The following is a 21,315-nucleotide window of genomic DNA, read 5'->3' as shown; positions in this document are numbered from 1 at the left end:
CTATATGTCTATGTGTGTGTATATATATATATCGTCGTGACCTTACTATCAGTGTAACAAAGTGTGATATTAATTTAATAAGATTGAGATATATCAAATAACTGAAAACATACCTGGTTTCAATGTTTTTAATAATTTTCAATTTTATTACAAATTCAGAAAAGTAAGTCATTAAAAATGTTTAAAAGACTGTAATGAAATCACGTAAAATACTACGTTTATTATTTGTTGTGAGAACCGAAAGTTGAAACTTTTCCTAAATGTTTTTTATTCAGTTAATCTCTAATTGGTGTTTTAAGGAATATATCCGCACTGTAGACACTTAATGCTCTTGTTTCCTGTAAAAAAAAGTAAGAGTTAACATAATTAATTATGGAATTCAGTATGCAGAAATAAATAAAATAATTTTATTGAGGAAATTGAACACCTCTATTAAACACTAAAATATTTAGGAAAAACGTTTCTCGTATTGGGTTACGATATATCAAGTGTCTTATTATAAATTATACAAATGTCGTAATTTAAATTATTTCAGTCTGTACTATCACAGCTTTACCTGATGTCTAGAAACCTGCAATATTTTAAGGTAAAATATAATATATATGAAACAGTGAATAACTAGATTGCGAAGCTTTTAACATTATAGTTCTGTTTTACATAAATATAATTTTTTTTCCATAAAACAACTTGATACTTCAATATTTCATAGTCTAGGCTAAAACACACTGTACACCCATAAAGTTAATCCTCGAATGGACTACCTCTGGGAAGATGTATTAAAGGTTTCAAGGCAATTCATTTATAATATTCATATTCTGATTTTTTTTAAAAATTCCATTCAAGTTCTTGCATTATAATTGTATGATAAAATATATATACAGCACAATGCGTGAGAGCATTTGGGGCATGTAGACCCATGAAATTAAGAGGCCAGGTATCAATAACTGTGCGTGATATTATATCAGAGCGTATTTTATATAGTTTATATTATTCCGTTTATTATTTGTGTTAATAGATAGCATCATTAAACTTAAAGCATTGTGGGAAGAATGCATACAGTTTTGTTCATATGTTTTTGCCGCCAAAAAATAACAGTTGAGTAAAGAGAGAACACATGAGAGTAACATAGACAATATTCAAAAAGGTGAGTCATGTTTCTTAAGGAGCGAGTTTATTATAAAACAAGCACAATAAACTTAGTAAGTTAGAAGCTGTCCCTCTTACATTAAAGGTTCTTACCTTGCGCTCTTACTCATTCCATAAATAGACCTATTTCCACCGGCCACGTCTACATCGCTGTCTTGACTCGATGCGCCACTATTTTCAGCAGATGGCCCCACCTTGTGGGGTGCTAGATGATCTGGGACAGTGAGACGATGATGGTGTGAATTTTTTGTTTTCGAAAGCTTCCACGCGGTGAATGAGCCTCTTTCTATGGGTAAAAACCAAAATGCCTCCTTTTGCTAAAATACAAGATTAAACTGAAACCAAATATTTCTTTGTAGATTTAATTTAATTTATAACGTAGAAAAATAGAAAATAATTTGCAATACGAGTGTAAAATTTATTGACACCAATTTCATTTTCTCTAAACTTTTTCTTATTGCTATTATCAATAGAAATTTTAAATATTGTAATAACTACACTCCAGTGAAAGTGAGTACTATGAAGGATACAAATAAATTATATTTAACTAAACTTGTACGATTTGCCTGTCCTTACAGTGAAGAACCAATAAAAACATTTACTAGAACTGAACACTAACGCAAAAAATTATGATCCAATTCACTTCATTACGATGTTTTTCTTTAATAATAATGACGCCACCTACCGAGGGCGATATCAACAATGTTTGTGTATTTTCCGACTGGTCTGTGGCTTGTTTAAGAACTTCCTTACTCTAAAGCATGTAAAATTATAAGAAAAAAAGTATAAATTAGAGTATTGAAGTTTAAAGCTAAACGTTTTCAGAAGTTAAATAAAATTATGTTTTTTTAAGTTTAACTTTATTTATCAACTCTATAATACTGTTATCTACTGACATGCCAACTTAGCAAATAATATAATTTAATTTTACCATATTGCTCACCTTTATAGTTTGTATTTCACATTTATATATCAGGTCATCAAATTTCTTCAGATCTTCTCGTCTTACAATTCCTCGGATGTGAGTCATCAATAGATACTGAGCAGAGAAAAATAAATCCATTTCTATTTTATTAATTTTGTTTTTCACTTGCGGAGACAACTGAAAATTCCAAACAAATTAGACATCCTTCAACGATTTCATAAGCTATAAAACTTTAGAATCACTCTATTAAAAAATTAGGTTTACTAAAAATTTTTATCTTTAACAGTTAATATTTAAACGTTTCTTGTGGAATTCCCATTGGTGGAACTGAATCAGCCTACGTCGACTGGGAAAAAATACAAATAAAAATGGATGATTATCAAATTTGTATAATTTTTTGTTAAACTTGCGGCGGCAAAAAAACAAATTTACAGGTATTAATGATTTTGAGCAAACGCTAAGGAATTCCAAAACGAAATTTAAACAATCTTACGTTGAAAACAATGCATACATGTGTATATTTATTCAGAAGAACTTTAAGAAAATATATTCATCAAATGAAATATAAAAGTAAATATATATATATATATGCTATAGAATTTTTGTGAGCAACTAATGAATTATTTGAACTCCAATTAAACATTATTACAAAGTACAAAGTAAAATGCAGCCCGGCATGGCTAGATGGTACTCGACTCGTAAGTTGAGGGCCACGGGTTCGATTTCCCATAACTCCAAACATGCTCGCCCTTTCAGCTGTTGGGGCGATATAATGTGATGGTCAATCCCACTCTTCGTTGATAAAAGAGTAGCCCAAGAGTTGGCGGTGGGTGGTGATGACTATCTGCCTTCCATCTAGTCTTACACTGCAAAATTAGGGACGGCTTAGGCAGATAGCCCTCGTGTAGCTTTGCGCGAAATCCAAAAAACAAACAAAGTAAAATATTATACATTGTTTATCAGAGTTACCTTAAACATAAGACTGTACTGAAATGACTTGTTTTGTCTCGATTCTTATGAAAACAGTATCAACAATGCGTAACCTCTGAGATCTGTAGTAATCAGTCTAGAATCAAACTTTTCAAGCCCGGCATGGCCAGGTGGTTTAGGCACACGACTCGTAATGCGAGCGTCGCGGGTTCGAATACCCGTCACACCAAACCTTTCAGCCGTGGGGGTATTATAATGTGACGGTCAATCCCCCTATTTGTTGGTGATAAAGTAGTCCAAGAGTTGGTGGTGATGACTAGTTGCCTTCTTTTTTAATCTTACACTGCTAAATTAAGGACGGCCAGTGCAAATAGCCCTCGTGTAGCTTTGCGCGAAATTCAAAACAAACCACACCAATCAGACTTTTCCTCAGTTACTTTAAAGGTAAAAGGTCAAATAATTTAGTATTTATGAATGTTTTATTGTTCAACTGTTACATTCTTACACACTGGAAACGTATTAAATTATTTCTTTTATTTACAGCTATACAATTTTATTCACCACGTGATAAATGTTAAGCTCATAAAATATTCAAATTTTGTTTAAGACTACCCGATTTTTTACAATCTACTACTTTAAACATGAAATGAAAAATTAAAAGACAACTTTAGAATTTGTTTTATGTTTTTGTCAAAGCACAAAACTACACAATGGGCTCTATATGCCGTAACCTGGGCCTGGTATGGCCTAACGCGTTAAGGTGTGCGCTTCGTAATCTGAGGGCCGCGGGTTCGCGCCCGAGTCGTGCCAAACATGCTCGCCCTCCCAGCCGTGGGGGCGTTATAATGTGACGATCAATCCCACTATTCGTTGGTACAAGAGTAGCCCGAGAGTTGGCGGTGGGTGGTGATGACTAGCTGCCTTCCCTCTAGTCTTACACTGCTAAATTAGGGACGGCTAGCACAGATAGCCCTCGAGTAGCTTTGTGCGAAATTCCAAAAACAACAAAAACAACATTTCGTAACCGGGGGTGCACGTCTTAGAAAACATGTTGACCTGATCATCTCAGACGTTTTATTTGCTTTGTTTCGATTTTTCACATCCTTCGGTTAAGATGTTAATGTAGGATAATATATGAGGAGATTAGTTATCTGTACAACACAAATATCTTTAACATATTGAACCGAATTATCTGTCAGCTACTCAAACAAACAGGGGTAAAAAGAGTTAATCACCTCACCTTTTCTGGGTTTACCAACAACTCCATCAAGATTGCTACGAAGGCGTCTACAGTAATGGCTCTTGTTTCGTATTCGTTACAGTAATAAGCCAAACATATTTTCTCACTCTCAGTCAGTACTTGCTGTGCTCTATGATATAAGATCTTCTCGGCTTCTTCCGTGGGTGAGGTAGATATAGCCTGGGCAACAAAGAGGTTAACCGGTATTCAAATAATAATAACAAATCCAAATTGTTTTCCAATATTATTGTAAAAATCTCTTATTTGGACGTGTGAGATCTGTAAAGCCTTTCCAATTTCATCAAACGATTGGACAATAGATTTTAAACTCAAAATTGCATTAAGTATAGTGCGTTTTAAGTATGGGATGTTTTTTACATTTGTCTTACTTTTTGAATCTAAGAGAGAACTTCGAATTGTTGCTAATAACCAGTTAAGAATTAGCTTTTTATTAATAGATAACTTAAATATTCTAAAACACAACCAACATATACCCTTTTTGTTGTTGTTTTTACGTAAAATAGTGTGTATAAAAATATTATCATTTGTTTTACCTCAACAATATTCAATGAAGAGGTCTGAAAACTTTCTATAGATCGTTGTACACTTCAACATAGTTATTTTATAATAAACTATTACAACTGAAGAAATAAGCGTTTTCAGGCCTCCCTTGGCTCACCCTGGAGGTGTATATGACTAAAAATCGGGTTTCGATATCCATGGTGTGTAGAGCACAAGTAGCCAATTGTACAACTTTAGGCTTAATAACAAAGAGAAGAGTTTTTAAATGCAGAACAACAATGTATAATTATATAACTGAGAATCTTACAATGAATTATTGTAAATTATTGTCAATTATTTCTTTACTAATAGACTAAACTGTCCTGATGACTTTGAAAGCATTTTTATGATGTTAAATAGCTGAATAAATGTACTGTAAAGTAATTTTAGTCTTAATGATGGATTTCATTGAAATATTCTTGAAATATCTAGACATGGGTGTTATTTACATAAGATAACGTAAGAGAGGAAAATATGGTGTTAGAATACTTTGTAAAACGGTTTTGTTAATATCTGAAGTGTGTAATTATCAAAAATACGTTTGTGAACGTTTCTCTTACCTCCAAGTCTCTGGACTTCTCCCGTTTTCTGGAGCTTCCTCTTCTAGATAACCTGTATAGAAAACCTTGTTCTAAGTGACACGATTGTCGGGATTTTTAGAAGCATTTATGTTAATAATCTACTAATAACAATTCTCTCGATAAATGTACAAAAGCAATGTTAACGCCCATTTGTTTAAAGAAGGCTTTCTTCGTCAACAACTGAATAAAGTAGAGAAAACGAGAGAAACTGTATATTTAGGTGATTCTGTTAAAATAGGTATGTAAAGATACAGTTCTACTGATAATAGTTAATACTTTATATTTGTGCTAGTTTATATAGGCCGTAAGCATCGTTCACGTTTTTTGACCAGGCACATCATGGTAATTAGGGTTCTCGACTCGATATTTGCTAGTCGGAGCTCGAATCACATCACTGAACATGCTCGCCTATTGTTGACTATCTGCTTTCCCTCTAATCACTTCTAAATTTGGGATAGCTATAACAGATAGGCCTGAAATAGATTTGAACAAATTTCAAGATAGAAACAAGTTTAAAATTTTAGCCGTCAATTATCTTGTCTTTCTTTTTATGCCGTTATTAAGCCTAATCTAAATCGAAGAGCCTGCCAAAATAGAACAGAAAACTACAGTAAACCACACTAAAAAATAGCTTTTTTCAATGTTTAAAAATAAGTGTATTCGTTCAATTTCTGTCACGTTCACCGCTTATACGATTCCAATTATAAATAAACTTGGTGGAATATTAGGCCATTAACAGACTGGCATGGAAAATAAGATCAATGTAATAACATGTAACAATCGCTAGACTACAAAATCGTAACTAGAAATTATGAAATTGAAAAAAACAGACAGTCGGATTATCTGGTTGTGAAACTGGATTGAAACATGCAATATGATATACAGTGTTTTTTGGTGGTTTTTGAATAAATAGTTTGTCCTGAAATAAATTACAGGAGGTTCTATGTTAGCACTTATGAGCAAATAGGAATACCAGAATTTATAATACAAATGGGGGATGACACAGGTTACCACACTTTCGTGAGTTTTGCATGTAGTATAATAAGTATGATGCTAAAATATCTATCCATAATAAAAAAGGGCGTGCCTGGATGATGTATGTGTGTGTGTGACCGCCATAACTCGAACTCCAAAGGGAAAGAACTTAGAAGCCTAAAATATCGTACCCATACTAAGCGGACCCTGAATGCACATGGGTATTACTTATCTTATCCACTTACGTGCGAAAAATCACGTAGAAAATAAATGGTTCCTTATATAACAACTTCTAGTATATATAGACAAGTTAGTGCATTTTGGTGACAATGCATTCTAGCAATAGTTTCCATGTCATGTTGCTTAGCAATAAAGTATATAGGTTATACTTTTATACTAAAATGAATTCAGAATACGTGTACTATGAACCCGATCGAAGACGAGTACTTTCGACTTGCACAATAGTAATGTAATTACAATAATTCCTAAAAGAAGAAAATATAGAAACCTGAAATTTCGTACACATACTAAGTGGACCCTGAGGTTGTGCACCTGGGTATTTTTGCTTACCTGCGTTTGCGTATGCATCTTTTTTGTAAGAAAAGAAAGTAGAAATCCACATAGAAAGTTATATGTGATTGCCATAGCTTCAAGAGCAAAAGAATTTAGAAATATAAAATTTTGTACCCATAGAAAGCAAAACCTGAGGGTGTATACCTGATAATTATTACTTTTCATATCCATGTGCATGCGTGAATGCGCATCTTTTCAATCAGGCAAAACAGCAAGAAAACCTCATAGAAAAGGCAAGCTATCAGAAATTCATATAGAAAAGAAATGGTTCTTTATAATGCAAATATAAATCACAGACAGACTGACTCGCATGAGTGCACACTTGCATGTATGCGTAAATGTGATCACCATAGTTCCAAGAAGAAAGAACCTAGAAATCTGACATTTTGTATCCTTATTAAGTGGCTTCTTAGGGCTCGCACCTGAGTATTATTACTTATATTCGTGAGCGCATATACGTACACATCTTATATGAAAAACACTTAAAAATGTGCACGTTCATGAGCATCTTCTTAAAGAAGCAAGCTATCGAAAAAACCACATAGAAAAGAAATAGTTTATTACAATATGAGTATCATTTAAAACATCCAAACAGACAAACACGCAAGTATGTTTATGAGTGCGTGCTTGTCTATGTAGGTGTCATCGCCGTAGCTCCAAGAGGAAATAACCTAGAAACCTGAAAGTTTGCACCCATACTAAATGACTCTTGAGAGTGTATACCTGCGTATTGCTTATCTTATTCTCGTGCGTGTGTGCGTATTTTAATAAGGCAAACAATCGAAAATACACATAAAAAGGAGCTGTGATTTCCATTGCTCCAAGAAGAAGAAACCTAGAAATTTGAAATTTTGAACCCATGTTAAGTGGACCCTGAGGATGTGCACCTAAGTATTACTTATCTTATCCACTCGCGTGCACACGTGCGTGTGGGTGCATCTTTCAATGAGACAAGTCAGTGAAGCACCACTTATAAAAGACATGATTCCTTATATAACAACTTCTAATATATAGAAAAGACAGTGCAATTTGGTAAAAATGCATTCCAACAATGACTTTTATGTTATATAGATTAACTTTTATGCTAAGAAGGGTTCAGAATGCGCACACTGTCAAACTATTAACCCTAGCTAAACCGGATAATTTTGCTTATAGGTAATAAATTAGGGATAACTAAGACAGAATTTTTCTTTACATATATGCCATATATAGATTATCAGAGGTCAAAAAATCTGAGACAAAATCCAAAATTTTGACTTTCTTAAAGCCAAACATTTATTTATTAAACTAAGTATTACAAGATTTTCTTGTAATTTTACAAAATCTAAACTTTTAAGAAAGCTTTTGAAAGATATGAGCTTTTTTTGTGAGCCATAACTATATTTGCCATATTATTTCAGAATTGGTCATGTATGGTAATTTATACAAAGAAAACGACAACAAATAAGTATACGGAATGATTTGTTGATAATCAATAATATGTGTCTTAATTTACAACATAAAATCTGGATTTATCATGCTTTCTGTATATGTTCACAATATTTATGGTTATTATTTCTAATATAATACTATTTTTGATAATATTTTTGAATCATGCAAATCCAGTTGTATACATCATTGTCCTCATTACCAGCTCCTTTTATGTCATCAAAACCAAAGTCATCATAATTTGTATTCTAATCTTGGAATTTATCCTCAGTTCATCATTTACAGAAGTATGTAGATGAAAACCTAGTAAACTTACACCTACTTCTATTCTGAGAACAGGTGTCTGTTGAACTCAGCAGATTTCAACAGTTCAGATGAAGCGATGTCCCAAATGCTTGTTTTGGGACTATGTTTCAACCCAAACTTCAATAGCACAACTGATGGTTCCTGCAGTTGAGGTCTTTTGGTATACTGCAAACACTGCTGGATCAGATTGGGATATGGACTTGAATTTAAGGATTGTATCCTTATTGACGAATATGGCGTGATGCAAAATACTAAAAAAATGTCTCGTTTCTAGAGCCATATAAAACCAAAGAAACATGATAGAACCTCACTAGCTCTTTCATGCTATTAGTAGGGTCTCTCATAGATGATAAACCTGGACCAATCTTATTTAAGATAGGTATATATTGTCTAATCATATATTGTTGTGACTACAAGTCATGATTGTGTCTCCGGGTGGCAGTAATGTGTCTATTTTGCCTAGTTTGTATTCTGTGTATGTAGCTTCAAATTCATGCATTACATTCTCATGGGTATTTATTGAACACTCCATATATCTGTCAAATATAATGTGAGCATCGTGTTTTCTCTCGGCTGCCCGAAGAATTTAGCAAAGGACTATGTTAAAGTTCCTAGTTTTGACCACGTGACACGTGACAGCATCCCATTGTCATTTACAACTTTATTTGCTAATGCGGTATGATTATCGGTCTACACTACAAGTTCAGAAATTACTTGTTCTTCATGTTGTCAAAGACGTCGTCATAACAAAGGTACCACTGTTGCCAAAGTCGTCATCATAACGAAATATCGTTTACAATCCAATATGCCGCTTTTGATCAATAACAGTTTCTTTTGCCAAAGGTCATTCAATACTTCATTGCTAAATCGGGGTTTATTTTTATACAAGAATATATTTTCGCTTTTGGTCTCAGAAGTTTGACCTTTTGAACTTTGTTAACCTCCAGATTTAGTTGATTGTTCCGCAGTTAATTAGACTTCGGAAAAATGCCACTATCTCGTATTATTTGCGTCCTGAAGGTTTGAATAAAATTTTTCAAGTTAGAAATTAATGGTTGTTTGTTTTTTCAAATTTCGCGTAAAGCTACACGAAAGCTGTCTGCGCTAGCTGTCCCTAATTTAGCACTGTAACACTAGCGGGAAGGCAGCTAGTCATCATCACCCACCGCCAACTCTTGTGCTACTTTTACCAACGAATAGTGGGTTTGGCCAACATATTATATCACCACTACAGCTCAAAAGACGAGCACATTTTAGTGTAACGGGGCTTCGAACCCGTGACCTTCATGTTACGAGCCAAGTGCCCTAAACATTGGCCATGCCGAGCCAATAGAAATCAATTAAAGGTTTTAAAATTCTGCAGTAGTTATTGATGTTGAAATGAAGGAATACTCAACCATCGCAAATGTTTCCATGCTATCTCAATGTGACGTGCGCAGTAATCTATACTATATCTAATTTCTTACATATATCTAACTCGAAATACAGAGGTTTATTGCCTAATGGTTCATTTCACCTAACAAGTGAAATATTAATTTCTGTGTAACAATCGATACAAAACACATTAAAAGCGTGATCACAAAATCCAGAGATAATATTTAATGGCTCAGTTCTTATTAATCAAAATAAATTTAAATATTAATTTTACGTGATATTCGAAACAAAACGCAGATTAAGGGCGTGAGCTCGGAGATTCAGAGATAATAATTAACAGAAAGCGATCGCAGGATTTTACATTACGGTAAAAATGTTACGCACTAAACCTATAAGAAAAACCGTTTCATGAATACAAACAGTTGACTGATATAACGTTAAGTTATATGGAAGAAAATCCTTTATTATGTTTTACCTTTAGTGTAATTTAATTACATTGCTAGGATATTTTTAGTTTCAATTTTGGGAAAAGAATGTTAGTAACTGGAAAGTGTCGTATAAGGCAGTGCAACTGTAATTGGTTGTCACGCCATATATTTAATGCTCTTTATCACATAAGGTGCTAAGTTTTCTCTACAGGGCGGGGTCCTAAATCTTTCTTTCTCCAGTATTTCTAGTAATTCTTGTCTCATCATTATGTTGTACGATTCTCTTATCCTATTCAACCTATCAGATCATGCAACACTGATTTACATATGTAATGACCTTTGATATCCATTATATCCCAAGATGTAAAATTGATATGGTGTGCAGACGTTTTGTTGAAAATAGTAACTTTATGTATCTTATCATACGATATCAATTTTGGCATTTATTATCTTATCCATAAATATACCAGTGCTATAAAATACAATTGTTTTGCGATATAACCTAGTGCGCTGTTTTATCCGTTATAACTGACTTTGTGTTTTAGCTGGCTACTTTAGCCGTCACCTACACGTATACACTTTTGTAGAACTCCGTTTGTTTGTACGTATAAACTAAACTGGTCATGAAATGTAGCAGAAGATTGCTTAAGGTGTATAAATAAACATATATAATCATTATGTTATTTTTGCACTACAACGGGTAAGAGTAATAATTCTTTCGATTTTCACGGGAGTATGATGGAAGATACCCAACTAGCTCGATGTCTTTAATTAAAGTTAACTTTTAGTTACCAACTGTTCAAAAACGTTTATCAGAGTATCAACAGCGGTAATTGAAAGGAAATTCTGTGACCGTCAACTATTAGTGAACAGGTAGAGAAAAAACAAATTGCATAACATTGTACGAAAGGCATCAATCAGTTCCTTTAATAGTGTTCAGGGTTCGATTATTTCCTACTATAACATACGAAGTACATTATACGAAATAATCATATGAAAGTCAACACCCTGTCCAAACACTGCTATGGATTATTATTTATACCTTACTAAATCATATAAATATTGCAAAAACAAATGTCTGGCATTCTCTATATTAGAATATAAAAGATTAATTACAGAAGAGTTAAAGTGCAAATCGTTGTGTTTTCATATATATATATATATAAAATTAAGCCTTGCATTATTCATATCTAAAGAATAGCTGAAGTGTTATAAATACAGTAATTACTTCTTCCTCTTACAAGCAACTGATATAACAGAAGAATGTACGTTATATCAAAAGATTTCTTTGTAATTTTTTTCAACTATAGTATCACAGTTCTCGAGCTTACCGTGGCGACGAAAGCTGTTGATGTTCGTCGTACCAAGACTGTCCGCTGTAAGGAGTGCAAGCATGTGGGATTTTTCCTACGTACCGGACGGTCATAGTCATGTGCGGTGAAAATTTTAGAATGTCGACAGCTTCATCGTGTCTGATAGACTTGAAGCTTTTGTCATTAACAGATAATATTTGATCACCAACCTGGATTCAAAGACACGTTGAAATAACATTACACAGAATATTTTAATGTTCTAAAAAAATATACATTTTGTAAGTGAAAATAATTTACTCAAATATTTTTAAAGTATACTTGAAAATTGTATATCTGGGATTTAAGTTTATGGTTGAAAAAATTTTACGTAAAGCATTATTGTCAAAAACTTCCAGATAGCTATTGTTTTGAAACTTTCACAAGTGCCACCAGGTGTTTGTATTCAGTTATATCAATTAAAAAATGTTTAACAGTAGAGCATCTTATAACTCGAATGTTAATAAACAACAGTGAAAGAGGCTTTAAAAAGTAAAGATTTATCTACAGTTTACACACTTAACACAACCGGGTTAGGCTTATACTTCGGAAAAATAAATCAATGAACATGATCAGATCTTTATTAAGTTAAAAAAATAAGTAATTTGACATTCTTACGTCTCTCAAGAACATCGTATGTAAGGGCTTAGTATTACAACTGTTACAACTCGAGTGATATGAAATAGAGTGAAAACAGATTTTGTATTTTTAACAACCATAATTGCAGTGCGGAGTAAGTTAGGTGCGCTTTGTTTGTATTCATGCACAACGCTACACTGTTAACGATCTATATTTATATACTACACATGAGACTTTTGTTTGTTTGTTTGTTTTGGAATTTCGCACAAAGCTACTCGAGAGCTATCTGTGCTAGCCGTCCCTAATTTAGCAGTGTAAGACTAGAGGGAAGGCAGCTAGTCATCACCACCCACCGCCAACTCTTGGGCTACTCTTTTACCAACGAATAGTGGGATTGACCGTCACATTATATACCCCCACGGCTGGGAGGGCGAGCATGTTTAGCGCGACGCGGGCGCGAACCCGCGACCCTCGGATTACGAGTCGCACGCCTTACGCGCTTGGCCATGCCAGGCCACACATGAGACTAAATGAAACTATTGTAAATTTTTTGTTTTATTGCTACTTTTAAATCGCATGTACTCCTGAATAACTCGCGTTACAGCTGGAATAAATACTGAACATACGATGATAATAAAGTATTAAGTTATCAAAGGCTATTTGTTTACATACTTTATTTTTATACATAAGTATTTTTTCACAATATTTACGATGAGCAAAGTTTTTAATGTATCTTAATGTAATTAAAGAGTTATGTAATGAAATTAATCAAAATAGGAACTATGTTGGATTTAGCACAGTCGACAAGGAAAGAATACACACATAATAAAAGAATGTCTCTAGGTTTCTATTGCGGTTTTTACTGTTTGTCTCTTAGTTGAAATTTCAGACTTAATCTACCAAATATATGACATTTAGGCTTCTAAATATTGAAACTACCAACTACTGCAAGCACCTGATATGTTCTTTTAAGTGAGTTTTTGATATAACTTTCTTGTAGATGGCGCTATGAGAAAGTCGGCAGTTATATTATTTCTTTCTTTTTTAAGTCCACGGATATACAACGCTAAAATCATGGAGTTCGATTCCCCTCGGCGGACTCAGCAGATAGCCCGATGTGGCTATGCTATATGAAAACACATACTTTCTTTTTACCTGTTCTTCATGCCCTGCGATCGTCTGCTTAGCACAGTCTTTGCCATGAACATAACATGGAGGTAAAATGTCTTTAAGATACAGAAGACACAACAAACAAAATATGTCAATATTACTTGAATTAAATTATTGAATAGAGATTCTTATTTGGTGTATTTAGTATTTTGGCCTTTTCTGTTACATATAGAAATTAAATTTTACAAAAATTACTTAATTAATATATGAATAATAATTAACCATAAGAGAAGTAATTATAAGTTCTTATTTTTTAATAACTGATAAACTTCCTGATGCAAAATAAATACAGTACGGAAATATCTTTTTTATGTATGAATGTGTGATTATCACACATAAAAGTTGTGTAGAGTGGTACAACAGAATAGCATTTTGAAAATAAAGAAAGTGGCATATTAACATAAAATACATGGCTCCGCGGTTCAAATTACCTTACAGACCCTCTGGGCTATTTAAGCCAAAAAAGAAGATAACTGGCTAGACGTATTTTGCAATGATTCTTTCATAACGTAACCAAGCTAAGTCCGGGACATTCCTGAACCTAATAAATTCTGCCAATATTCTATAAGAAAGATATGAGATGATAAGGGAAGCAAACCCCATCGAATAGTCTCCTGATTAGAGGAAAATAAAAAGCAAGATCAGCCAAATCAGACAAAAATAGAAGAAAAGGGAAAAAGCTGAAGAAGGAGTCCAAGGAGATGTTTCATTATAGATCCTGAACTTGTTTGAAGATGTTTCATCATGGATTTGGTACTTGTTGGTAGGTGTTTCATCATGGATTTGGTACTTGTTGGAAGGTGTTTCATTATGGATTCTGTACTTGTCGGAAGGTGTTTCATTATGGATTCTGTACTTGTTGGTAGGTGTTTCATCATGGATTTGGTACTTGTTGGAAGGTGTTTCATTATGGATTCTGTACTTGTTGGAAGGTGTTTCATTATGGATTCTGTACTTGTTGGAAGGTATTTCATTATGGATTCTGTACTTGTTGGAAAGTGTTTCATTATAGATTCTGTACTTGTTTGAAGATGTTTCATCATGGATTTGGTACTTGTTGGAAAGTGTTTCATTATGGATTCTGTACTTATTGGAAGGTGTTTCATTATGAATTTCGTACTTGTTAGAAGGTATTTCATTATGGATTCTGTATACGTTTCAAGATGTTTCATTATGGGTTCTGTATACGTTTGAAGATCGTTCAGCATAGATTCGGTACTTGTTGGAAGGTGTTTTATAATGGATTCTGTACTTATTGGAAGGTGTTTCATTATGGATTCTGTACTTGTTGAAAGGTGTTTCATTATGGATTTCGTACTTGTTAGAAGGTATTTCATTATGGATTCTGTATACGTTTGAAGATGTTTCATTATGGATTCTGTACTTGTTTGAAGATGTTTGTCATGGATTCGGTACTTGTTGGAATGTGTTTCATTATGAATTCTGTACTTGTTGGAAGGTGTTTCATTATGGATATTGTATTTGTCGGAAGGTGTTTCATTACGGATCCTGTACTTGTTGGTAGATGTTTCATTATGGATTCTGTACTTGTTGGAAGGTGTTTCATTATGGATTCTGTACTTATTCTAAATCAACGTACGTATTCATCCCAAAAAACAACTAAATTATAAAATAATTTTCATTTATTTCCATGAAAAAAGAAGGAAAAACAAAATAACAAGAAAATAGAGAGAAAAAACGACCTGGAAAAGGGTTCAGTTCTTCGGAAAATGTAACTGAAATTATAATTTTCAAACGATCATAAAATTTCGAATACTGATGCCTAAAAAAATTAAAAACCTTTGAAATATTTGTTGCTATTCTGTTTCAGTACTAAATGGTCTATTTGAGTTTTCAAATTTCGCTGTAAACGTTCCGCAAAAATCGGAAATATATTAAAATATTTTGCCACCACTATGTATACGTTATACGTTACGTGTTAAAAGTAATTAAGTTTACCTTCTTTCTGATAGGTATTTTTTATGTAGTTTTGTTTTCTGACGATCAAGAAAAACGAAACAATGCATTTGAATCAGAACAACAAATTCAAGAGCATATAAATAAAATATAAGGAAGATAAATGGACGAAACTGACATCAACGAACAAAACACTCGTTATTTTATAAGTTTACACTTTCAGCTGTATGGACATTATAATTTGACGGTCAATCCCACTATTCGTTAGTAAAAGAGTAGCCCAAGATTTGGCAGTGGGTAGTGATGATTAGCTGCCTTCCTTCTAGTCTAAATTAGAGACGGCTAGTGCAGATAGCCCTCGTGTAGCTTTGCGCGAAATTCATAGCAAACCAAATCAATTTTATAAGTAGTTGCAACACGAAAATTAAATATATTTTCAATAATAAAGCGTGCAGAGTCAGTGTTTATGTTCCTGTAGAACTCATTATTTTCCTTCATATAAGCTGGGCTAGAACTTGTTAGAGTCTGATTAGCCAGTATAGAGATATTGATTTATTGGTTGAGCTTCATCTTGTTCTTCTTAACAAAGACCAATAATAACAAGAAAGCTGACTCAGTCTTTGTCTCAGGGTAACGCAAAATGTTCATTTCTGGAAGCAGGAAGAGTTCGTCTGATGAGAACGATATGTCCTTCAATAAAGATTAGAGCAGAGAGTCTGTAAACAGAACTAGAACACGAAAAGCATAAAATGTGACAAAGCGAAGATATTAAGGGTTAAATTGTTTATTAGAATAGATTAAACACGTGAAATTCAGGATTTAAAATGTTAATGTCTTTATGTATAAATAATATATTTTTATCAGGATGAGCTATATATATGTGGAACTAAATACAAGCGTTTGGTATGTTTGGCTGTAATTTACAGTAATGATAGGGATTAGAGATACTTTGAATATATTCTTATTGGTCTTTCGAGATGAGTCAGCCGTAAATTTACCGATTTGAAATACTAAATTAAGGATGGTTGAATCCCTGCAGTGGTAAAACTGCAGATAGCCCATTGTGTAAATGCATTTTAAAAAAGTCCAGCGGAAATCTAATCTAATTCTTTTTCTTCTTAATAAAGAAAATAGTCAACCAGCTTAAACTTCCAACTGATTCAACTAATATTTTACTAATCGTTGTAAAAAAAAACAGTTACTTTGATTTTAGTAATACTTTATTGTAAGTGAAACTAAAACAATAAACATCTTACAAGTGATAATTTTAAAGCTTTTGGGCCAGTGATTGATATTTTATCCGTATTTAACAGACTAAAAAAAAGTTTTAATATTTTCTGTTCCTATCGTTTTACTTATAGTTTTCGTTTGTGAACAGCCCGGCATGGCCAGGTGGTTAAGGCACTCAATTCGTAATTCTAGGGTCGCGGATTCAAATCTTCCGTCGCACCAAATATGCTCGTCCTTTCGGCCGTGGAAGAGTTGTAACGTGACGGTCATTCCCATTATTCTTTGGTAAAAGAGTAGGCCAAGAGTTGGTGGTGGGTGGTGATGACTAGCTGCCTTTCCTTGAGTTTTACACTGCTAAATTAGGGACAGTTAGCGCAAATGGCTCTCGGGTAGCTTTGTACGAAATTAGAAGAAAAACAAACAATCCTCTTAAAACTGATGTCTTTATAACTAAGTTGTAGAGACATGTGATCATATCGTTAAATAAAAATAATCTGGTAACTATTTATATCCGTAAAACGAACTTTAAAAATTATGTAATCAAACCAGAAAAATGTAAAACTGATTAGCTTTTTAAAGATCCTAATCTGTAGAAGTCCATACATTTAAAAAACTAAGAAATCATAACCACAAAATCAGTTGTTTAAAGAATTATAAACAACAGGAAAGATTTAATTTATAATTTGTTTATTCTATTTTTAAAACTCTTTAATTTTTTCAACAATTCAAGTTGCAAAGAATATATTGGTAGTTTTCAGTTTGTTTTGTTTTTAGCAAAACCACATTGGGCAATCTCTGTGTTCACCGTGAAGAATCAAATTCCAGATTTAAGTGTTATAACTTTTAGAATTACCGCTGTAGCACTAGGGGACAGGTAATTTTATGGACCACAACAGAAGAAATGCTATTATGATAAGCATAATGGAGAAGAATGGAGAATAAACTAGGGAAAACGTATTGTATATCGGAAAATTCGTAAGCCTCGATAAAAAACAACAACAACTTCTACTTCTTAACTTCATATCCAACATGTGCTGAAAGTAATTTTAAGAATGGTAACAATCACATAACGTTAATAGGGGCATACTTGTTTGATTATTCTGTATAATTCAATCATTTCAGGTTTTAATATCTTCTTAGGTTATTGAGTATTACTAGTAATTTATTATTCGTGAGCATTTTCGTTTAATTATCGTATCTGTTATTTATAAGCTCATTTCTTTTATTGTAAACGTCAGGGTAAGTTTTCAGGCTTACAATGCTAAAATTTGGGGTTCTGTTCCAGCGGCGACGAACAGAGGGCATATAAGTTATTGTGTAGCTTTGCGCTAAAATGGAAAGAAGAACAATTGTTTTAAGCAATTAAATCATTGTAGACCACAAGTTCTTAATAAAAAACACGAAACAGTTGTGTTGTCGGTTGACCAATGATGATAAAAATGCTTCCTTACATGAAATTCAAAATATTTAAACCACTTCTGAATTTTGCCTGAATGACTCAACAACTGAATTATAAAATAGAGAGTGTTTGATAGATGCAATACGTGTGAGTAACTGAATCCATTGCTGTACATATAATTACGAAGTGGCTTAGATTATATCATCCGCACTTTCTCACAATCTTTATTGGGCATAACACAAATAAACTTCAACTGTGTTCTTAAAGAACAATGAGTTATATTTATATGTGTGTTCATGAGTGGGGTATGACATGTGGAGATTGTAATGGATGGCGACAAGCACACACACACAAAATTCATGTACATATATATATAAATACTTTAAGCCTAATCCTCTTAGGTTAAGCACCTACCTGTAATCCTGCCAAGTCAGCAGCAGATGGGTTATCAACCCTGTAAAAAAAATCCCTAAGCCGTCTTCCATACCTCCACGTATCAGTAGCCCCAGAGGTAAGCCTTTTCTCCACATTTAAGGTCACCTACAGAGACAAATCCAGCGTTTTTCTAATGTTGTTAGAAAATAAAGCTGAGGTCTTAGAAAGACTGTCAGCTGCTATTACAAAAATAAAATATACTCTGAGCTAAGTAACTAAATCGAAGCATTTATGGAAACGAAACAAAATTTTAGGATATGAACAAAATTCCTTGACCTTTCAAAATAATGGACAACAAATTTCTTGCCTGTTCTTGGTGTTTAGGGTTGTAAGATTTTAAATATTTTGATATCGCAACTAAAAAAATCATTAAATATTTAGCGTTGGTTTTCATTGCAAGAAAAACGTTTCGATGGATATTTTAATTCTTACTTTGACATCCGTATTCGATGATACAGCGGAAAGATCTGAAACGGTTTCAACGATACCGATCAAGTTTGTTTGGTTGAAAGAGTGATAACATTTCTTTTTCTCTCAAATCTTTCAGTTTTGTATTTCAGCTGCTAAAAGCTTTTCTTTGTTTATTTTTAAATGTTCTACATGCTCTAGCAGTATATATATATATAGATGACATACTGTCTAGGGAGTGTCTTACTTTAAAAAGCCTAGATCACTTAAAAGCATATAGTCTTCTTCTGATAATACAAGATAACATATCTAATCTAATTTGCCATGTACTAAAAACATATTATTGATACATAAACCCATGAAAATACCTCCACCAAGATTAAGCGTTATTTGTATTTATAAGATGTTGCTTTAGACCTTGACAAGAACCCAAGAACACATAGGAAGCATTCTGTTTGCTTTTTTTGTAAATTTCACGCAAATTTGCACGAGGGCTATCTACGCTAGCCATTCCTAATTTAGCAATGTAAAACGATAGGAAAGGCAGCAGCTAGTCAGCACCACACACCGCCAACTTATGGGTTAGTCTTTACCAACGAATAGTAGAATTGACCCTAACATTATAACGCCACTGCGATTGAATTGGCGAGCATGTTTGGTGTAACGAATATTGGAACCCGTGACCCACAGGCGACCTCTGTAGAGCGCCCTAATCACCAAGTGCCGGTCGGTCAATGCTTCGAAAGTAAGGAGAAGAGAAGTTTACCTCTCTTCTTGTTAAAAGTTCTTTTTGTCGATTTTTATTTTCCATGTCATTTGTAGGTCTAGAAAAGGAAATCACTATATGAAAATTTAATCACTATATGTTAAGCATTACATATAATTCGGAAAAGCAATAGCACGTTCAGATGATAGAATGACGAGGTGAGTTTAATGATCGCAGGTTTTAATTATCTCACTAGGTCAATGTACACAAAAAAGGTCTAGTACGGCCTGTTGGTCAGAGCACTCAGGTCTTAATCTGTTTGGTCGAATTCCGTCACCTAAAATGTTCGCCCTTTCAGTTTTGGTGGCTCTATAACGTTAAGTTTAATCCCTCGATTAAGATAATAGTAGCCCAAGTACTGGTAACTAGTCATCTTCTCCCTTCCAGTGTCACTTTAAATTAGGTACGACCAGCGAAGACAACCCTAGAGTAGCCTTGAGCGAAATTTAACAATGAAACAAATACACAAAATAGATGCAGTACACGTTAAAATTAACTGCGTATCGTGTGCAGTGCATGTAGTTGAGTTAACTTCGTGTCATGTGTTTCGAATAAACTACACCAAATGTCCATTAATGTAGTGAGTACCGTCAATAAAAATTAAATATCCTGTTACAATTGGATTACACTATTCTTCATATTCTGTTTTAAATCTATTTGATGAACCGTGAACCCTCGAATTTAGAAGTTTGGAATGCCTACCACTAGATCATGCCTTTCATCAAGGAAATAGAAACACAAAGTGAACAATGTAATAATTCAAATTTAAAGGTGTATATTGAATTACTTCGCTGCTCATTGTCACGAAAAGGAGATCTATACAATTGGGATCACAGATGCATTATAAGAACAACAGTAAAATTCCACTATTTTTTCGGACAAGAATAGCCCAAAAGATGGTAAATTTTGACTTGCTTTCCCTATGGGCGAAAGTTGTAAAAACAAACAACCTCGTTCTTAGCTATGAGTGCATTAACTAACTGATATTTTAAGCATTTTATAGACTTCCAACACAATTGAATATTCTTCCTCTAAAACACTTTATTTCATGATGAAAAATTATATGAAATTTACCTTCAAACAGATATACGTTGTTTGACAGATTGTAAATTGGTTAAAATGTAAAAAGTGCTTCATAAGTTTGTTAAATTGATCATTTCTGTTCAACTTGGAAATACTGCAATTAATTAATTTCGTATAACACTGATGACAATATTTTACCAGTAAACTGTAGATAAATTGATATACTAATATCTTTATTTGTTGTCTTTTTTTCTTTTTAGTGAGGACGATTACTAAATATTCGATTATTTACTAAATATTCACTTGTTTTTGAAAAATATCATAATTTACGATTTTAAACTTTATATTTGTAGCATCACTAGGCATAAAAACAATATAGAAGATATTTTTACGGCGACAGTATTTAAAGAATAAAATTGACTTATGTGTATTTTCCGAAAACGACCGGAAGGTCATTAACCACTCATAAAACATTGGTATGTGTAGTCTGTCATTCAATAGACACTAAAAAATTATACCACATAAGAAATGTGCTTAATGCTCAAATTTATACTGACAGTTATGAGAAGAAT

General features: G+C 33.3%; 1 protein-coding gene across 1 annotated transcript in view; it reads right to left on the bottom strand.

The window, feature by feature from the left end:
* Nucleotides 1-1,351: 1,351 nt before the first annotated feature.
* The window catches only part of LOC143245668 (uncharacterized), a 79,943-nt gene continuing 59,979 nt past the window's right edge, over nt 1,352-21,315 (bottom strand). The window contains exons 10-16 of the mRNA XM_076492017.1: nt 18,526-18,651; nt 11,799-11,989; nt 5,363-5,414; nt 4,242-4,421; nt 2,090-2,185; nt 1,832-1,900; nt 1,352-1,432 (exon numbers count right to left, since the gene is read on the bottom strand). Of these exons, the coding sequence (XP_076348132.1) occupies nt 1,352-1,432; nt 1,832-1,900; nt 2,090-2,185; nt 4,242-4,421; nt 5,363-5,414; nt 11,799-11,989; nt 18,526-18,651 (795 nt within the window). The remainder of the gene's footprint in view (nt 1,433-1,831; nt 1,901-2,089; nt 2,186-4,241; nt 4,422-5,362; nt 5,415-11,798; nt 11,990-18,525; nt 18,652-21,315) is intronic.

The sequence above is a fragment of the Tachypleus tridentatus genome, chromosome 2 (assembly GCF_004210375.1).
Source record: "Tachypleus tridentatus isolate NWPU-2018 chromosome 2, ASM421037v1, whole genome shotgun sequence".
Classification (NCBI taxonomy): domain Eukaryota; kingdom Metazoa; phylum Arthropoda; class Merostomata; order Xiphosura; family Limulidae; genus Tachypleus; species Tachypleus tridentatus.
This window is presented reverse-complemented; position numbering and strand designations above follow the sequence as displayed.